At 42.2% G+C, this 20,194-nt stretch overlaps 1 protein-coding gene across 3 annotated transcripts in view; it reads left to right on the top strand.

The window, feature by feature from the left end:
* Positions 1-20,194, top strand: part of DENND5B (DENN domain containing 5B) — a 171,831-nt gene that overhangs the window by 131,756 nt on the left and 19,881 nt on the right. For all 3 annotated transcript variants that reach the window (XM_038381459.2, XM_038381450.2, XM_038381468.2), the window contains 3 exons: positions 3,442-3,523; positions 15,616-15,744; positions 16,730-16,851. In XM_038381459.2, the coding sequence (XP_038237387.1) occupies positions 3,442-3,523; positions 15,616-15,744; positions 16,730-16,851 (333 nt within the window). The remainder of the gene's footprint in view (positions 1-3,441; positions 3,524-15,615; positions 15,745-16,729; positions 16,852-20,194) is intronic.

Genomic DNA, 20,194 nt, shown 5'->3' with positions numbered 1-20,194 from the left:
TATTGTTACCTTCTATAAAATATTTAGAAGTCTTTAATGGATTTGTAAAAAAAAAAAAAAAAAAGATTTTAAGCTGTTGAAACTTCAGTGCAAACATTCAAGATGCTTTCCTTGCATCAATAACCTGCTGGTTACACATCCTCACTTGAAGATTGAGTATATTCAGGATACGCAAAGGACAGACTTTGCTCTTCTAGGATCATCAGGCTGTGATGGAACTTATTGGCCAAGAACATACCAAGTCTATGACCTGAGCTTTTAACGGACAGGAGACAGATTTTGTAGACTATTTCCAGAAATGTAAATTAGTCTTAGAGGGATTTTTGTGCATCACTTCTGATCTAGGTATATGAGGGCATATAAACAGGAACATTAATCTGGGCTCTCGTGTGTAATGGAAGTATTTTTTATAAATTTGGTATTCATGCTTATTAATCTAGATCATTATTCTTCAAACAGCAAGGTTTAATTCCGTGGCATGTGGCCTATACAAGCAATCTCAGGCTGGGAGGGAGTGAAGCGAACACTACGTTCAGTAGTTACGTAGAACAGATCCTCGCTCATTTGGCCCAGGCTCTCAGTTCATGCCTAGTGGAAATTCCCTTTGGTATGGCAGCGAACTCCCCTGCACTGCAGCTGTTGCTCAGCATGGTTTCTGTAAGACTTTCAGCTGAATTAGATGGTCTTCCTGAGTTTCCTCCGATTTTGTTTTTTTAATATAGCAGATGTCCCTGGGTATTTCCAGTTTATGCTGATAGCAATGTTTATATGTCAGGAGTTAGTTCAGGATTGTGTCTTGGACAGACATAAGGTATTTCACAAAATTCATTGCAGTCATAATGGCATATTTACACCAAATGAGTATGTATGAATCTTCCCCCTCTCTCAGCAATTGGCTAATCAAGGAGAGCGTTTTGGAAAGGATTCAACACTTTCTCAATGCCCTCATTCAGAGTTCTTGCTGAAATCCCAATAGTAGGATTTGAGAGAACTCAGCATCTCACAGGGGATCAGGCCCCAAGTATATATCTCTAGGGATAAATTGGTGTTTTGAGTCATGACAGCTTTGTAATAAGCATCAGTGACCAGGGACATGTCATCATGCATTGCAAGCCCCAGAATTAAAATGTGGTCCTACTGGTGGCCCCTGAGATGATTACATTTGGCCCTAGAACTTGCATGGGGTTACCATTTTGTAGAACAAAATAGCGTCTTCTGCACGGTGTGACCTTGCACACACTGTGTGTGCGAGATCATGCTGCATGGAGGACACTGTTTTGTGGAACGTCACTAAAAAGGCATGTAAGTGTAGAATTGAATACATAATGGCAAGTCCCCTTAAAACCTTATGTAAGTGAAGTGGGAAACTTCTCTTTTGCATGACTGAGTGATTCAGTAATCATTAATGAGACATTATGCCTTTGTACATTTCTGGCAGATTAATTTGTGTGCCATAGATGATTAGCATAGCTCTTTGAGGTTTGCATTGTCATACCTTGTATCTATTAAAATTTCACACATGTAGCTAAGATCTATTAGATTATAGCTATATGGAAACATTTGTTGAGTTCTTAAGGTGAATTAACTAAGTGCATTTCTGTATGAAGGACTGAAAAAAGGCATGTAAGTGTAGAACTGAGTTGTCCATGATAGACCAGAGCTAGCGGCACAAACTCTTCATCAGGGTGGAAAGTTTATATCTGTAATCTAAGAAGTTGTTGCATGTCTCACTAATAATGTCACTGCATGCCACTGTCTATGACTAATGGACAGCCACTAAGCAATCTGACTGGCATGCATAAATTCCAGAGTGCAAAATATGTAATGGCAAAATCAGATTATAATACTAGAGTGCAGAAATGCTTGACAGTCTTAATATCTAATATGCTAGTTTTACTTCCTCTAAATTTATCAAATGGGTTTCAGATTGAGATTTCAGTAAAAATAGTTTTATCAAGTGTGAAGGCCTTATAGAACAGATTTACTTCTATGTATTTCATATGCAAAGAAGGACACATTTGATGAATCATCTGAAGTCTCCAAGTTTAGCCCTGAATTAGCTAAAGGGAAAAGGGACCTAGATTATGTATTAATGTGGAAGCAGACAAACCGAAAAACACTTTGCCTGGCAGTATTCCTGAAACTGCGTATAACTGTTGCAGTTCTCAGTGTTGTATGATTTCTTCTACAGATGTGTAGATGAATGCGTGACGGGTTGGATCACAGAAATCCCCTTGGGGCTGCCACTGGTGTGCCAAGACTACTTCTGTCCCTGCTTTTCCTGCCAGCTTGGGACTTCAGCACTCTGTCTTGTTGAGCCAGACACACCAGTCTGCTCCAACACAGACCCAGGGTCTGAACCACATGCCCTAAAGCTGCAGACTTAATTGAAAGCAAGTTAAGAAGTGTTCTTGACTTTAACATTCAGATGCCCAACTCCCAATGGGGTCCTAACGCCAATAAATCCATTTTACCCTGTATAAAGCTTATACAGGGTAAACTCATAAATTGTTTGCCCTCTATAACTCTGATAGAGAGACATGCATAGCCGTTTGCCCGCCCCCCCCCAGGTATTAATAGATACTCTGGGTTAATTAATTAATAAAAAGTGATTTTATTAAATACAGAAAGTAGGATTTAAGTGATTCCAGGTAGTAACAAACAGAACAAAGTGAATTACGGAGCAAAATAAAATAAAACACAAGTCTAAGTCTAGTACAGTAATAAAACTGAATACAGATAAAATCTCATCCTCGGAGATGTTTCAATAAGTTTCTTTCACAGACTGGACGCTTTCCTAGTCTGGGCACAATCCTTTCCCCTGGTACAGCCCTTGTTCCAGCTCAGGTGGTAGCTAGGGGATTTCTCATGATGGCCACCCCATTTGTTCTGTTCCACCCACTTGTATATCTTTTGCATAAGATGGGGATCCTTTGTCCCTCTGGGTTCCCACCCCTCCTTCTCAATGGAAAAGCACCAGGTTAAAGATGGATTCCAGTTCAGGTGCCATGATCACATGTCACTGTAAGACTTCATTACCCACTTGCCAACCCACACTATACAGGAAGACTTGCAAGTAAAACAGAGCAATATACAGTCAATTGTCCTGGTTAATGGGAGCCATTAAGATTCCAAACCAACATTAATGGCCCACACTTTGCATAACTACAATAGGACCTCAGAGTTATGTTTCATATTTCTAGTTTCAGATACAAGAGTGATAAATTTATACAAATGGGATGACCACCAGACTCAGTAGATTATAAGCTTTGTAATGGTACCTTACAAGAGACCTTTTGCATGAAGCATATTACAGTTACATTATATTCACACTCATTAGCATATTTTTATAAAATCATATAGAGTGCAACGTCACAAAGTACTACAAACTACTGTAATTTTTTATTCTTTTAATTGTATGTATTTTTTTTTCCTGTACAGTTGCTCTTGGCCCGGAAAGAAGGAAATCTGACACAGGAATTACATTACCTACACTGAGAGTCTCACTTATTCATGATATGAGGTATAGTATTTTACTCTTAAAGCATTTATTATGGCTTTCATAAGGAGCATTACACAGAGATTCTCATTAACACACATGCTTTGGATTTATTCAAGCTGAGCAGAATTCATTCATTCTCCTTCTGTGTAAGGACCACATACTCCAATCCATGTGGTTTACCTCTTAATACATTTTATAAAACCTTTAGTTTTGCATGCTGCTTTGGTTTACTTCAACTAAAAGGTCATGAAAAGAAAATTTGTACACAACGTTGGAAATGGTTATTGCTAATATACTTTTGGGTAGCAAAAAATACTTTAATTTTAAGTAGAGTTGCTGAAATACCTGGTACAACATTTTATTTGTTGAAATAGGAAAACCTAAGTTCGCCAAGGAAAAACAGAAAAATTAGAATCCAGATGGACATAAAAATCTGCCAACAATGGCTGAGCTATATTCGTTTCTAAATGGATATTTCATGAAAAATTGCTATTCAAATGGTAATAGGACCTTGAGAACATATATCAAGCAACCACAAATTTTAATGGTTGCTCTCAGTGAAATATTATTCCTGACATGTGGATTTATCTGTAGGTTAGGGTACAGAAAGCTATATAATGACATCTGCTGTGTTTTTTGGGATGCAACGTATAACATTTATAAGACAAAAATTTTATTACAAAATTAATCTGGTGATAGAAAATTACTACTACTGTTTTATATACTGATGGCCCAGAGGAACTTAAACCATGTTAAGTAATTTGGGGGCTTGGATGACTCAGGGATCCGTAATGAGATTTAAGACTTTACACTGCTAGGTCACTAGTTCAATTTCAATTCAGGTTGGTAGTGACCAAAAGTTGTTACCATCTAATGGCAATTGGACTCAGTCCTCTCCTCATGAACAAATATTCATATCATCAATAATGCCATTACTACTACTAACTAGCAACCTTGTTAATGTTTTTGTGTTCAGAAAGGCCAGTGGCTGAATGGGCCACAGAGACTTCTACCATCTCAAATATGGATGTGCTCCCTCCAGACCAGAGTCAGGCACACTGACATAGACCATGTGGAGGTACAGCTTTGCAGCTTCCATGCTTGCTGTCTACACTGTACCTATTCTGTGACTAAAGGACTTCAGTCTCCAGGGCTCTCAAGCCATCATCTTTCACAGATGCAGAATTTACATATCCTGTGTTCGTGCACATGTTGGGTGTGAACCGTGAACACTTCAACAATAGCTTCAGATCCAGAGAGATCCCCTCTGCAGATGAGACAGTTAGTGTTGTCTCCATGGCTCATTCAGTCTTTGGCTTCTCTGAAGACACTGTCAGCCAAGTTGCTCGTTACTACCATTTGTGGTGGGGGTGTTGTGATGTGGACATTTGTCAGTGGGACAAGGATGGAAACTAAATAACTGTGTTTGCACAATTGACAAAACGCACGCTTTTTTTTTTTTTAAACAACTAAACCTGTTTAGCTGCTCTGGGGTTTGTTTGTTTTTTGAGACGCTTGTGTTACTGCATATGTTGGTGACTTTTAATTGCTCAGTGGATTAATTATTTATTTTTCCTCTGGAGAGATCAAGAGTCAAAGTAACTTTTATATCCCTCGTAATCAGGAATTTCATCACTTTAACCGGGATAGTTCTGACCAAATGTATGAATAACCAAGATTACAAGGAAAGGGATCTTTCTAACAAAAGTAGATGGTTCTAACAAGACTTATCATTTGTTGCCATGAGGACTCAAAAAGAAAAGGAGTACTTGTGGCACCTTAGAGACTAACAAATTTATTAGAGCATAAGCTTTCGTGAGCTACAGCTCACTTCATCGGATGCATTTGGTGGAAAAAACAGAGTAGAGATTTATATACACACACACAGAGAACATGAAACAATGGGTTTATCATACACACTGTAAGGAGAGTGATCACTTAAGATAAGCCATCACCAACAGCAGGGGGGGGAAGGAGGAAAACCTTTCATGGTGACAAGCAGGTAGGCTAATTCCAGCAGTTAACAAGAATATCAGAGGAACAGTGGGGGGTGGGGTGGGAGGGAGAAATACCATGGGGAAATAGTTTTACTTTGTGTAATGACTCATCCATTCCCAGTCTCTATTCAAGCCTAAGTTAATTGTATCCAGTTTGCAAATTAATTCCAATTCAGCAGTCTCTCGTTGGAGTCTGTTTTTGAAGCTTTTTTGTTGAAGTATAGCCACTCTTAGGTCTGTGATCGAGTGACCAGAGAGATTGAAGTGTTCTCCAACTGGTTTTTGAATGTTATAATTCTTGACGTCTGATTTGTGTCCATTCATTCTTTTACGTAGAGACTGTCCAGTTTGGCCAATGTACATGGCAGAGGGGCATTGCTGGCACATGATGGCATATATCACATTGGTAGATGCGCAGGTGAAGGAGCCTCTGATAGTGTGGCTGATGTGATTAGGCCCTATGATGGTATCCCCTGAATAGATATGTGGACAGAGTTGGCAACGGGCTTTGTTGCAAGGATAGGTTCCTGGGTTAGTGGTTCTGTTGTGTGGTGTGTGGTTGCTGGTGAGTATTTGCTTCAGATTGGGGGGCTGTCTGTAAGCAAGGACTGGTCTGTCTCCCAAGATCTGAGAGAGCGATGGCTCGTCCTTCAGGATAGGTTGTAGATCCTTGATGATGCGTTGGAGGGGTTTTAGTTGGGGGCTGAAGGTGATGGCTAGTGGCGTTCTGTTGTTTTCTTTGTTGGGCCTGTCCTGTAGTAGGTGACTTCTGGGTACTCTTCTGGCTCTGTCAATCTGTTTCTTCACTTCAGCAGGTGGGTACTGTAGTTGTAGGAATGCATGATAGAGATCTTGTAGGTGTTTGTCTCTGTCTGAGGGGTTGGAGCAAATGCGGTTATATCGTAGCGCTTGGCTGTAGACAATGGATCGAGTGGTATGATCTGGATGAAAGCTAGAGGCATGTAGGTAGGAATAGCGGTCAGTAGGTTTCCGATATAGGGTGGTGTTTATGTGACCATCGCTTATTAGCACCGTAGTGTCCAGGAAGTGGATCTCTTGTGTGGACTGGTCCAGGCTGAGGTTGATGGTGGGATGGAAATTGTTGAAATCATGGTGGAATTCCTCAAGAGCTTCTTTTCCATGGGTCCAGATGATGAAGATGTCATCAATGTAGCGCAAGTAGAGTAGGGGCATTAGGGAACGAGAGCTGAGGAAGCGTTGTTCTAAGTCAGCCATTAAAATGTTGGCATACTGTGGGGCCATGCGGGTACCCATCGCAGTGCCGCTGATTTGAAGGTATACATTGTCACCAAATGTGAAATAGTTATGGGTCAGGACAAAGTCACAAAGTTCTGCCACCAGGTTAGCCGTGACAGTATCGGGGATACTGTTCCTGACGGCTTGTAGTCTACCGAAAGGACTGAAGGTAAAAAATCCATTACAATCTACATACCACACAGACTATGCTGACAGCTTGTGCCACACACTCTCAAGGAAACTGCGGAACCACCTGATCAACATCCTCTACAGCAAACAGGGAAAGATTAAGAATGAGCTCTCAAAACTGGATACTCTCATAAAGAACCAACCTTCCACACAAACTTCCTCGTGGCTGGACTTTACAAAAACTAGACAAGCCATTTACAAAACACACTTTGATTCTCTACAAAAGAAAAAGGACACTAAGCTATCTAAACTACTATATGCCACAAGGGGCCACAACAATGGTTCCCGTAACCCACCCAGCAATATTGTTAATCTATCCAACTATACTCTTAGCCCAGCGGAAGAATCTGTCCTATCTCGGGGCCTCTCCTTTTGCCCCTCCACCCCCACGAACATGATACAGTTCTGTGGTGACCTAGAATCCTATTTTCGACGTCTCAGACTCAAGGAATATTTCCAACACACCTCTGACCAACATATTAATCCACAGAGACCTTCCTGCCAACACTACAAAAAGAAGGATTCTAGGTGGACTCCTCCTGAAGGTCGAAACAGCAGCCTGGATTTCTACATAGACTGCTTCCGCCGACGTGCACGAGCTGAAATTGTGGAAAAGCAGCATCGCTTACCCCATAACCTCAGCCATGCAGAACACAGTGCCATCCACAGCCTCAGAAACAACTCTGACATCATAATCAAAAAGGCTGACAAAGGAGGTGCTGTCGTCATCATGAATAGGTCAGAGTATGAACAAGAGGCTACTAGGCAGCTCTCCAACACCACTTTCTACAAGCCATTACCCTCTGATCCCACTGAGAGTTACCAAAAGAAACTACAGCATTTGCTCAAGAAACTCCCTGAAAAAGCACAAGAACAAATCCGCACAGACACACTCCTGGAGCCCCGACCTGGGGTATTCTATCTGCTACCCAAGATCCATAAACCTGGAAATCCTGGACGCCCCATAATCTCAGGCATTGGCACCCTGACAGCAGGATTGTCTGGCTATGTAGACTCCCTCCTCAGGCCCTTCGTTACCAGCACTCCCAGCTATCTTCGAGACACGACTGACTTCCTGAGGAAACTACAGTCCATTGGTGATCTTCCTAAAAACACCATCCTAGCCACTATGGATGTAGAAGCCCTCTACACCAACATTCCACACAAAGATGGGCTACAAGCCGTCAGGAACAGTATCCCCGATACTGTCACAGCTAACCTGGTGGCTGAACTTTGTGACTTTGTCCTGACCCATAACTATTTCACATTTGTGGACAATGTATACCTTCAAATCAGCGGCACTGCGATGGGTACCCGCATGGCCCCACAGTATGCCAACATTTTTATGGCTGACTTAGAACAACGCTTCCTCAGCTCTCGTCCCCTAATGCCCCTACTCTACTTGCGCTACATTGATGACATCTTCATCATCTGGACCCATGGAAAAGAAGCTCTTGAGGAATTCCACCATGATTTCAACAATTTCCATCCCACCATCAACCTCAGCCTGGACCAGTCCACACAAGAGATCCACTTCCTGGACACTACGGTGCTAATAAGAGATGGTCACATAAACACCACCCTATATCGGAAACCTACTGACCGCTATTCCTACCTATATGCCTCTAGCTTTCATCCAGATCATACCACTCGATCCATTGTCTACAGCCAAGCGCTACGATATAACCGCATTTGCTCCAACCCCTCAGACAGAGACAAACACCTACAAGATCTCTATCATGCATTCCTACAACTACAATACCCACCTGCTGAAGTGAAGAAACAGATTGACAGAGCCAGAAGAGTACCCAGAAGTCACCTACTACAGGACAGGCCCAACAAAGAAAACAACAGAACGCCACTAGCCATCACCTTCAGCCCCCAACTAAAACCTCTCCAACGCATCATCAAGGATCTACAACCTATCCTGAAGGACGACCCATCGCTCTCACAGATCTTGGGAGACAGACCAGTCCTTGCTTACAGACAGCCCCCAATCTGAAGCAAATACTCACCAGCAACCACACACCACACAACAGAACCACTAACCCAGGAACCTATCCTTGCAACAAAGCCCGTGGCCAACTCTGTCCACATGTCTATTCAGGGGATACCATCATAGGGCCTAATCACATCAGCCACACTATCAGAGGCTCCTTCACCTGCGCATCTACCAATGTGATATATGCCATCATGTGCCAGCAATGCCCCTCTGCCATGTACATTGGCCAAACTGGACAGTCTCTACGTAAAAGAATGAATGGACACAAATCAGACGTCAAGAATTATAACATTCAAAAACCAGTTCGAGAACACTTCAATCTCTCTGGTCACTCGATCACAGACCTAAGAGTGGCTATCCTTCAACAAAAAATCTTCAAAAACAGACTCCAACGAGAGACTGCTGAATTGGAATTAATTTGCAAACTGGACACAATTAACTTAGGCTTGAATAGAGACTGGGAATGGATGAGTCATTACACAAAGTAAAACTATTTCCCCATGGTATTTCTCCCTCCCACCCCACCCCCCACTGTTCCTCTGATATTCTTGTTAACTGCTGGAATTAGCCTACCTTGCTTGTCACCATGAAAGGTTTTCCTCCTTTCCCCCCCCTGCTGCAGGTGATGGCTTATCTTAAGTGATCACTCTCCTTAGTGTGTGTGATAAACCCATTGTTTCATGTTCTCTCTCTCTCTCTCTCTGTGTGTGCGTGTGTGTGTGTGTGTGTGTATATAAATCTCTCCTCTGCTTTTTCCACCAAATGCATCCGATGAAGTGAGCTGTAGCTCACGAAAGCTTATGCTCTAATAAATTTGTTAGTCTCTAAGGTGCCACGAGTACTCCTTTTCTATATGCAACAACTATAACCTTGTTCAAAGTGATAGAAAGTGAGGCTGAATCATTGTAAGGTGTTTACATAACCTTATAACTATCAAAACAGGCAATACTTGGGCACTGCTTAATCTATTTCCCATTAGTTGACTTAAGCCAGGTCTACACTACAGACCTCTATCGGTATGACTACATCGTTCAGTGGTGTTAAAAATCCACACCCGAGTGATGGGAGTTATACTGACTAACCTCCCTGTGTAGACAGAGCTATGTCGATGGCAGAGCTTCTCCTGTCAACATAGTTACTGCCTCTTGGGGAGCTGGATTAACTGTGTCCACAGGAGAAGCTCTCCCATCAGCATAGCAGTGTCTTCACTGAAGTGCTACAACCACGCAGCTACACCGCTGTATGTGAAGACAAACCCTTCATGCCACATGACACTCAGTAGTACTTCAACAGTGACCCGTCCTTTTGATGTCAGCATAAACCTTTATGTGTAGTTAAGCCATTAATCACATCTTCACATCTCTCTTATGGTGGGAGGAAAACATGCTAGAGGGTTATGTACGTTAGATTAAATTTATCATCCAGACTTTAGCATGTGGTGTGACCAGATATATGTGTGTGTATTTATGGGTGTACAGAAGTTGAAGGGGGCATTTTGCTTCAATTATTTTTCCCATGCAGTAGGAAGTGATCACATGATTCAAGCAATGTAGCTAGGACATGCTTTCATTAGTCAACCCTGCCACCATTTGGAAAACACAAATCCTGCATGCAGCGTTACCCATGCTGCCTCCTGTGCCTGAAATAATCTGCCTAGTCTTGTACAACACGCAAACTTCCATTTCAAGTCTCTTGTGCTTCAACCCCTTCCAATAGTCGTTGACTCCTTCCATGTTTGCCAACTTAACAGAGCTAAATTTAGACAAACATATGTCAGCATCCATACTGTGACAGACATTAACATGACATGTTGATACAAAAACAAGTAACCTTATTACTTGATATTGTGTAGGTCTACCTCCTGTTCAGTGTTCCCATTCCTTTATCTTTCATCTTATTTCTATGTGGCATATCAAGTTGTCTAACTTAGAACATAAACCCCTCTACACAGGCACATCTTTTTTTTCTTTTGCTTGTAAAGCACCATACCCACCAAACGTACTGTAAATATTCCCTGCCCTCTAACATTACTGTAGTGAAATGAGACAAGGTGAGTGAGGTAATGTCTTTTATTGGACCAACTTATGTTATTAGTTCACCCACCTTGTCTCCAATATCCTGGGATCAACATGGCTACTACAACACTGCATACAAGTAGTGAAACAAGTTAACTATGTGCTGTAGGTAAGATGAAATGTGTTATTTTGACTAAACTACATGATCTCATCACTGGAAAGTATTCTCAATAGTCACCTGGTAATTCATGTTGCTACTACTGTTTTTGCCAGATAAATGCAGTTAGCTAACACCCGACTACATGTTGCTTTTATATGGACAGGGAAACACTCTGCAAAACGCTTTGGTTTTCTTCTATCTGTAAATTGGTGGCAGCCGTCCAGGAAAGCCATCATCATGTCATCTTTTTATCCTCTTTGCTCTTGTACTTTTCTGACACCAACACTCTCACTGAAGTCAGTTGAAACATCAAAAGGTTGGCTTGAACTGGCAGTAAGTCAGAGCAGTCCCTGACACCTCAAATGAAAACATTCCCTTATGAGGAACTGCCTGGCACAGTCACCTCAACCTCCAAGCTTTCTTGTCCCCTACAGGCTTTCAAACTTTACTACATGAGTAAGACGCACTGGAGTACAGCAAGACAGTAAATGAAGTAATTCGCTCAGTTTTTAAGTGCTACCTGGGTGTCTTTATATTGTATCATCTCCACTTCAATTTCGAAGTTCCTTAAGTTTCCTTCCTTCCGCCACCCTAAATGTAGGAGTAGTCATCGTATTCATGACACAAAGCGCTGCTGATGCATCTCAATCCAGACCAGGAAAGCCTCTTTTTGTTGTAGTCAGTAGCTGAACGGCTTTAGGAAAAAAAAGACTACAATTTGTACCAGGCTGTGGGATGTTTAGAGTTATCTCTTGACTGGTTTTCTAGAGCTATTGCACACCACATTACAACAGATGAACACCATGCAGTCAGTTGCTTGACTGTTGTCCCATGAGGTCGGTTTATACCACTGTACCAGAACCAGACAGCTATGATTTACACAAAGAGAATAAATTAAGGTTTAGGTACATATCTGTTTGAATTTTCTCTTAGGAAAAGAATATATTCTATTTAGTGTTTCATATTAGAGGCAACTTAAAGTGAGCACTAAAAAAAAAAAAAAGATTCTGTGCTATGATCTTCTCATCTCAAAGGACTTTAAATAACAGCAGTGTGCATCTCAATATGCTGTGGAGGAATAATGTGTGCATCCTATTTCTCAAGGACTTCTGATTACATGCCCAGTTATCTGTGTTGGAAGTCCTAACTGCTTGCTATCCATCTGATCCAAGGAAGGGGTTTGCTTCACACAGTGCTTGCTAGTTCCAGAAGAGGGTTCTCTGCAGGGATTCAACTGATACAAGTCAGTGTTAAAAGAGAGAAGCCGTGGATGTGGTAATAAAGGACAAAAACTTGTATGTATAACTGTAGTCTACTCTTGCAGACAGGCGGGAGTTATAATTAAACTGTAAAAACATTTCGACTTCGTCTGTGCTAGCAGCTTATGTTGGTATAAATACATTAGTCAGGGCTAGAAAATCCTGAGCGACGCAGTTAGGTTGGTATAACTCCTGCTGTAGACAGTGCTATGTTGACAGGCTCCTCCAGTCAACATAGCTACCACCTCTTGAGGGAGATGGAGTACCTATGCAGATGAGAGAAGCCATCCCCCTTGGTGTAGGTAGCATTTTCACTAAGCAGCCTCTGCAGCCTTCTATGCTTAGACAGGCCCTTAGTCTTGTCCCTCTTTAGAACTGTTCACATTTCATAACATGACGTGTTGGGAAATTTTCTTCAAAAATTGTTTTTAAAAGATTTCAGCTTACTGGATTTTGCAGTCACATGATGTTTTTTGTTTGTTTTTGTTGCAGCATTTACAGGCCCCAGCCCTATTATGCTAGACACTGTACATACATAACCCAGTCCCTTCCCTGAAGAGCTTACAACCCTGATTTGGGGGTCGGGCTGCAGGGGCAAAATACAAAGAAAGTAATAATGAAATTATACTAGTCAGCATAACAAGCAGCAGTTGCAGCACAACTTCATCAGTTTTCTGGAGTACATGTCATTTTGTAGAGCACATGCAGCCTTCAAGGGTGTTATGTGAGTTAGAAAGCCGGTGTTAACAAAGCTCACTTTCAATCTTGGTGGATGAATCTTAGAGACTTACACAAAGGGATGGAGCATTGTGAATTGCCTGTGTACTTAACATGCAAATTGAGTGAAAATTAACCAGTTTGCAGCCACTTTTTCCATGCACAGAAAACCATTATTCATTTTTCCTAGTAGTTATTTTTTTAAAAAAAAAAGGCTACAATCTGCCATGGCAGTCTTTTTCTATTCTAAAGCTACATGTATCGTAAGATTTGCAGGCTCTAGTACTCTTTCCAAGTTGGACCATGGGAAGTTTTTAAAAAAAACTGTTCAGAATAGCTCTGCTTTCTTCCAAACGGACATGTGGAAAACCTACTGGGCTTGATTATCATTTACGCAAGGCCCTTTTTATACTTCTCTTGAAGTATGAAGGGGCGTTGGTGTAAATACCTGGGGGGAAACTAGCATTTTGGATACCAACTGCACTGGTGAAAATTACTTTTGTTGGAGGACTCTGTTATAACACAGTAGTCTCCTGACAAGGTTAACACAGGTAGGCCTAACAGTGTAGGTAAGTCTGAGTCATGTGTTCAGTGCTCCTGGAACACGTCAAATCTCTGGCTCTGTCGATTGTAGGCCTCTTTCTGAAATATCCAAACATTGCTACCGCCAGTGATAGTTACAATGGGGAATGTCAGTGGCAACTGGCATTTTAACCACTGTTCATTCATCTAGACCTGCTTTTAGACTATATCATAGTTTAGGAGTCAGAGTAGCAGCCATGTTAGTCTGTATTCACAAAAAGAAAAGGAGTACTTGTGGCACCTTAGAGACTAACAAATTTATTAGAGCATAAGCTTTCGTGAGCTACAGCTCACTTCATCAGATGCATTCAGTGGAAAATACAGTGGGGAGATTTATATACATAGAGAACATGAAACAATGGGTTTCAGAGTAGCAGCCGTGTTAGTCTGTATTCGCAAAAAGAAAAGGAGTACCCGTGGCACCTTAGAGACTAACAAATTTATTAGAGCATAAGCTTTCGTGAGCTACAACTGTAGCTCACGAAAGCTTATGCTCTAATAAATTTGTTAGTCTCTAAGATGCCACGGGTACTCCTTTTCTTTTTGTGAAACAATGGGTGTTACCATACATCCTGTAATGAGAGTGATCACTTAAGGTGAGCTATTACCAGCAGGAGAGCGGGTGGGGGGGAGCCTTTTGTAGTGATGATCAAGGTGGGCCATTTCCAGCAGTTGACAAGAACATCTGAGGCACAGTGTGGGGTAGAGGGGGGAAATAAACATGGGGAAATAGTTTTACTTTGTGTAATGACCCATCCACTCCCAGTCTCTATTCAAGCCTAAGTTAATTGTATCCAGTTTGCAAAATAATTCCAATTCAGCAGTCTCTCGTTGGAGTCTGTTTTTGAAGCTTTTTTGTTGAAGAATTGCAACTTTTAGGTCTGTAATCGAGTGACCAAAGAGATTGAAGTGGTCTCCGACTGGTTTTTGAATGTTCTAATTCTTGACGTCTGATTTGTGTCCATTTATTCTTTTACGTAGAGACTGTCCAGTTTGACCAATGTACATGGCAAAGGGGCATTGCCGGCACATGATGGCATATATCACATTGGTAGATGTGCAGGTGAACGAGCCTCTGATAGTGTGGCTGATGTGATTAGGCCCTATGATGGTGTCCCCCTGAATAGATATGTGGACAGTTGGCAATGGGCTTTGTTGCAAGGATAGGTTCCTGGGTTAGTGGTTCTGGTGTGTGGTTGCTGGTGAGTATTTGCTTCAGGTTGGGGAGCTGTCTGTAAGCAAGGACTGGCCTGTCTCCCAAGATCTGTGAGAGTGATGGGTCGTCCTTCAGGATAGGTTATAGATTGTTGATGATGTGTTGGATAGGTTTTAGTTGGGGGCTGAAGGTGATGGCTAGTGGCATTCTGTTATTTTCTTTGGATAGCTTTCGAGGCATACCGTATTTGTTAATGCTGTCAGGGGAGCTGCTGTTGCATAACTGGGTTTCCCAATGTGATGGTATTTCCTTTTTGAAGTGTATTATTACCATAGTCTCTATGCTATAGATTAGTGGTACCAGTGTTCAAACATGATTTTTTTTTTCTAGCAAGGTGCTAACTGCATTCCTCTGCTCAACAGAGAGAGGGCCAATGAACAGTATAAACCATTCTAAATGGCTTTGCAAAACTGCACTATAGACTTTCTAATAGGTTTCAAAACTATTTTAACAAGGTTTGGCCCTGTTTCTGCTAGCTTTCAAAGACCATTTTAAAAACAGCTTTTTTAAATATTTTTTGACAGCTGTATGAACTCTGTATTACTAGACTTCTCTAATTTGGGGGTGGGGGTGGGAAATGTGTTTTTGCACATCTTTAATTTCCAGGGATATTTTCAAATTAAATTCAAGTTCTGCCACATATTGGATGCTGCCATTTTAAACGGTCAGGATTTTATGATTTTTTTTCTCCACCCCCCCCCCCACCCCTCCGGTTTCAGGCATATTCAGAACATGAATGAGATAAAGACTGATGTGGGTCGAGCTCGAGCATGGATAAGGTTGTCTCTTGAAAAGAAGCTTTTGTCTCAGCACCTAAAGCAGCTTCTCTCTAACCAAGCACTCGCAAAGTAAGAGTAACTTACTATTCTTAAGCTTCATGATCACAGTATCCTGATTAGGGTTCTGAGTTTGCCCTGTGAACTAAGCCTTCTGAAAAGTATCTGCCTCTGCAGCTGGTCTGGGCTGGAGCTAGCTAGTACCAATTAGAGAGAGAGTGTTTGTTTCCTACATGGGTCTTGGACAGGCTACTTCTTGACACCCTCTATCAAGACCCTGTCAATTTTTGGATTGCTCAGGTCCAAATACCTCCCAAAGCAAGAAGATTGAAGGGGAGCCACCCAGCACCACTTGCGGACCCTGAGCAGAGAACCCCCAATCAGAGTACAGAGTGGGAAGAAGGTTAGGACATCACACACTCCCCACTCCACAAAAGAGAAGGTCTGAGGAAAGCCTGAAGGATGAGAGGCTCAGATGGGGTGGCTGTACCTTTTGAATATCATTAGTTCATATCCATTGATGTTAGCAGATTTAGCTAAGACCTCAGCTCACCTTAGCCCAGTTGGTCTTGGTTGGACACAAATTACCCCAGTGCATTTACAAATGCTGACATGTCAGACTTCACACACATATCAACTTACAGCCAGTGGTTGAACTAGTTTGAAATAGAAGGGGAAGAGCTCTGGATCCAGCTGCAAAGGGGGTGGAATCCCCTCTACCCCCACACCCCTTTATTAACCCTTCATACAGTGTATATAAAATATGTATAAAAATTGGAATTGATGCATATCACCATTGGGAGTATCTGCCTTTGTATAGGAGTTTATTTACTGGTATTAAATACATAAGGTTAGAGCTTTAGCTGGTGTAAATCAACATAGCTGCACTGACTTCAATAGATTTCGGCCAGTTTACGCCAGTGGCACATCTGGCCCAAAGTACTCTCTCTTTATATGTAGGTTAGCCCTTAGTTTGGTGTTCTGGGGTTCACAGACCTTTTAATGTTGGTTTAGTGTCTGTTTTTTAAAGAGACAGTAATATTTTTGTTTCTCACAGGAAACTTTATAAGCGTTATGCTTTCCTACGCTGTGAAGAAGAACGAGAGCAGTTCCTCTATCACCTTCTTTCGCTCAATGCTGTGGATTACTTCTGCTTCACAAGTGTCTTCACTACAATCAGTGAGTTGGAGACTCAAACTTTGTCCTGAATGAAAAATAGTCACTGTCATGGTGACAGAGGAGTGATGCTGAGTACACCTTGATGAATGATCAGTATAGCTGGGCTCTTACCAAGAAGCCTGCAGTCATGGGTACTGAGATCAGCACCTCTGGGTGTTGCTCTGGATAACCAGCTAAGTGTAAGATCATGTGTGAGTGCTTTGGATAACAGAATGGGATAGTGGAGGAGAGTAGCATTCAGATAATATTATAGCACCTAAGTGTCCTAGTACCATTTCCATATCTCAGAGTTATGTAGTCCTTCATCTATTTTTACCCAGAAAAGTCCTCCACATCTCAAAGCTCCCCCATATTTCTCCAGTATACGTACACCATCCTTGTAGCCTCTGAGAAACAGATAAGACTCCTTGGGGCCTGTTAACAGCACGCTTTGCAGGATAAGGCATTTGCTGTCTGGATGTGTACACTATGTATTGTTGCCCCTTTTGACCCAAGCAGCTAATTGAAGTTTGGGGCTTTGGGAATGTTCCATTTGAAAGTAGAAATTGGGGATAACCAAAACTGAATTGAAGAAATACCTGACTATTTATGAGGAGTGTTCAAAGTTGTGTCTCTGAATGAAGAAGGAGCCAAGAACAGAAGGAACGATTTCTTAGCTTACAGCCCCCAAGCCTCTGCAGCCAACGCCAGACCCAAAAGTTCTCTAGCTTTTTGCAGGGTCACACTGTGCTTAAAAAGAAAAGGAGTACTTGTGGCACCTTAGAGACTAACAAATTTATTAGAGCATAAGCTTTCGTGAGCTACAGCTCACTTCATCGGATGCATTTGGTGGAAAAAACAGAGGGGAGATTGATATACACACACAGAGAACATGAAACAATGGGTTTATCATACACACTGTAAGGAGAAAGAAAAGGAGTACTTGTGGCACCTTAGAGACTAACAAATTTATTAGAGCATAAGCTTTCGTGAGCTGAAGTGAGCTGTAGCTCACGAAAGCTTATGCTCTAATAAATTTGTTAATCTCTAAGGTGCCACAAGTACTCGTTTTCTTTTTGCGAATACAGACACGGCTGCGACTCTGAAAACTGAAAGGAGAGTGATCACTTAAGATAAGCCATCACCAGCAGCAGGGGGGGAAAGGAGGAAAACCTTTCATGGTGACAAGCAAGGTAGGCTATTTCCAGCAGTTAACAAGAATATCTGAGCAACAGTGGGGGGTGGGGTGGGGGGGAGAAATACCATGGGGAAATAGTTTTACTTTGTGTAATGACTCATCCATTCCCAGTCTCTATTCAAGCCTAAGTTAATTGTGTCCAGTTTGCAAATTGATTCCAATTCAGCAGTCTCTCGTTGGAGTCTGTTTTTGAAGCTTTTTGGTTGAAGGATAGCCACTCTTAGGTCTGTAATCGAGTGACCAGAGAGACTGAAGTGTTCTCCAACTGGTTTTTGAATGTTATAATTCTTGACGTTAGTCTGTATTCGCTAAAAGAAAAGGAGTACTTGTGGCACCTTAGACACACGGCTGCTACTCTGAAACTGTGCTTAAAGGCTCCTGCTTGGCTTTTCTCACCAGTTTTCTTCTGCTTCTCCCTCTGTTTTTGTCTGTCACCTTGATTTCTGTGTACTCACTCGAACACACCTACACAATGCAATACTCAGCCCAAAAACTCCTGGGTGGGTTCACACACACCTTTCGTCTTATGTGGGGCTTAAGCATAGGCGCTGAGTTTTTTATTTTTCCCTGCGGGTGCTCAGCCCCCACTCTGCCCCCTCCCCGAAACCCCACCCCATCTCCGCCCCTTCCCTGAGTCCCGGCCCTCACCTCGCCTCTTCCTACTTCCACTCGGCCCCCTCCCCCAAGGCCCTGCCCTTACTCCAACCTGTGCCCTGAGGCCTTGCCCGCCTGCCACTCTCTGCTCTCCGTCCTCCCCCACGTGCCTCCCCCAGTCACCAAATAGCTGATCGGCAGCAGCTGCTGATCAGCTGTGGCTGGTAGGTGCTGAGTACTGTGTTTTTGTTTTTTGTTTTGTTTTTTTTTTCTTCCATGGGTGCCCCGGAGCACTCACAGAATCGGTGCCTGGGGGGGGGTGTTTATAGTTATGTTAACTGAAGGGTGAGTTCACACCTGTCAGCCACATGGACTTTTAACCCACCAAGCTGTTTCAACATTTTCATTGACACGGACTGCATGTGCAGTTGTGCAGCACCTCTGCAGGCCACGTACAGAATTTTATGTGCAAGGTCACTCCATGTGGTGGAAGCCATTTTGTAGAGCATGTCTGCTTTGGAGGCCCAATGGAATTGTCCCTTTGGCTGCCAGTGGGACCAGTAGCCTTCCCGTTCTCTTTCCTTATCCCTCCCCACATGACTGAAAGGCTTGTTTCCCCTCTTCTTCCTCCTCCTCCTCTCTTATATACTCGAGGAGTGACAACAGGCCAAAACCTAGACATGAACTTGTTTTCCCCTCCCTAACAGTGGGTAGTGCTACCAGGTTGCTGTGTTGGCCTTGGTCTCTTTATTTTCACATCCTTATTTCTTTAGGAGGTGAAGTAAAGTTAGTCTTTACCTAGTCATTAAAGTTTGGGCTAATCTTTTAACTTTTCCTCTTCTTAAGCTTTCATTAGGGGAATGAGTAATTACAAAAGAGCGCCGTGTCCATGGAGGTTTTACTGTATCTTGTTTTCTGGGCCATCAGTGTTGGCAACTTACTCTTCTGGGACGCAAGAGTGAATTTGTGGCATTGTGTACAATATTGAGATGATGCACGCAAAAGTAAAAAGGGATGATTTCCTTAATCAAAGGAAATGGCAGCTTTGCAAAACATCAGGAAAGCAACTCCTGCAGTACAAACAAGTGTGATTCCACACTGTTCACTGCAGGTTGGGACGGACGGCCAGTCCTGTTTTCCTCACTCAACTGTGCATTAAGCATCAAGGCCTACTGAGATTCCCATAGATTTTAAGTGGTGCTGAGAAAAGTGTCCACTGAGAATCTGCTTCATAATATTTCCACTCAGCCAGAGGATGAAACCTCCAAATCTGTCTTCAGTCTGACAACCCCGTATTAGCAGCATTGCCAGTATTCTGATACATAGGGGTATAATGTATTCAAATTATAGTGTTCTACTTTTAAAATGGAGATGGGATGAAGCAGGCATTTTCTGAAGTTCTTTATTGCTTTGAACTGGTTTTACTGCAAGGTGAATGCTCCTTGTTTTCATTGTGGTACAACAGCAACACCTGGTGGCTATTCAGATCAATCTCAAGTACATTGTTTATGCACAAGTAAGGGAATCCTCGCCATCTCATTCTCTGACTTTAAATGTGGGAAACTATCTCAA

The sequence above is a fragment of the Dermochelys coriacea genome, chromosome 1 (assembly GCF_009764565.3).
Source record: "Dermochelys coriacea isolate rDerCor1 chromosome 1, rDerCor1.pri.v4, whole genome shotgun sequence".
In the NCBI taxonomy this organism is placed as follows: Eukaryota; Metazoa; Chordata; order Testudines; family Dermochelyidae; genus Dermochelys; species Dermochelys coriacea.
This window is presented reverse-complemented; position numbering and strand designations above follow the sequence as displayed.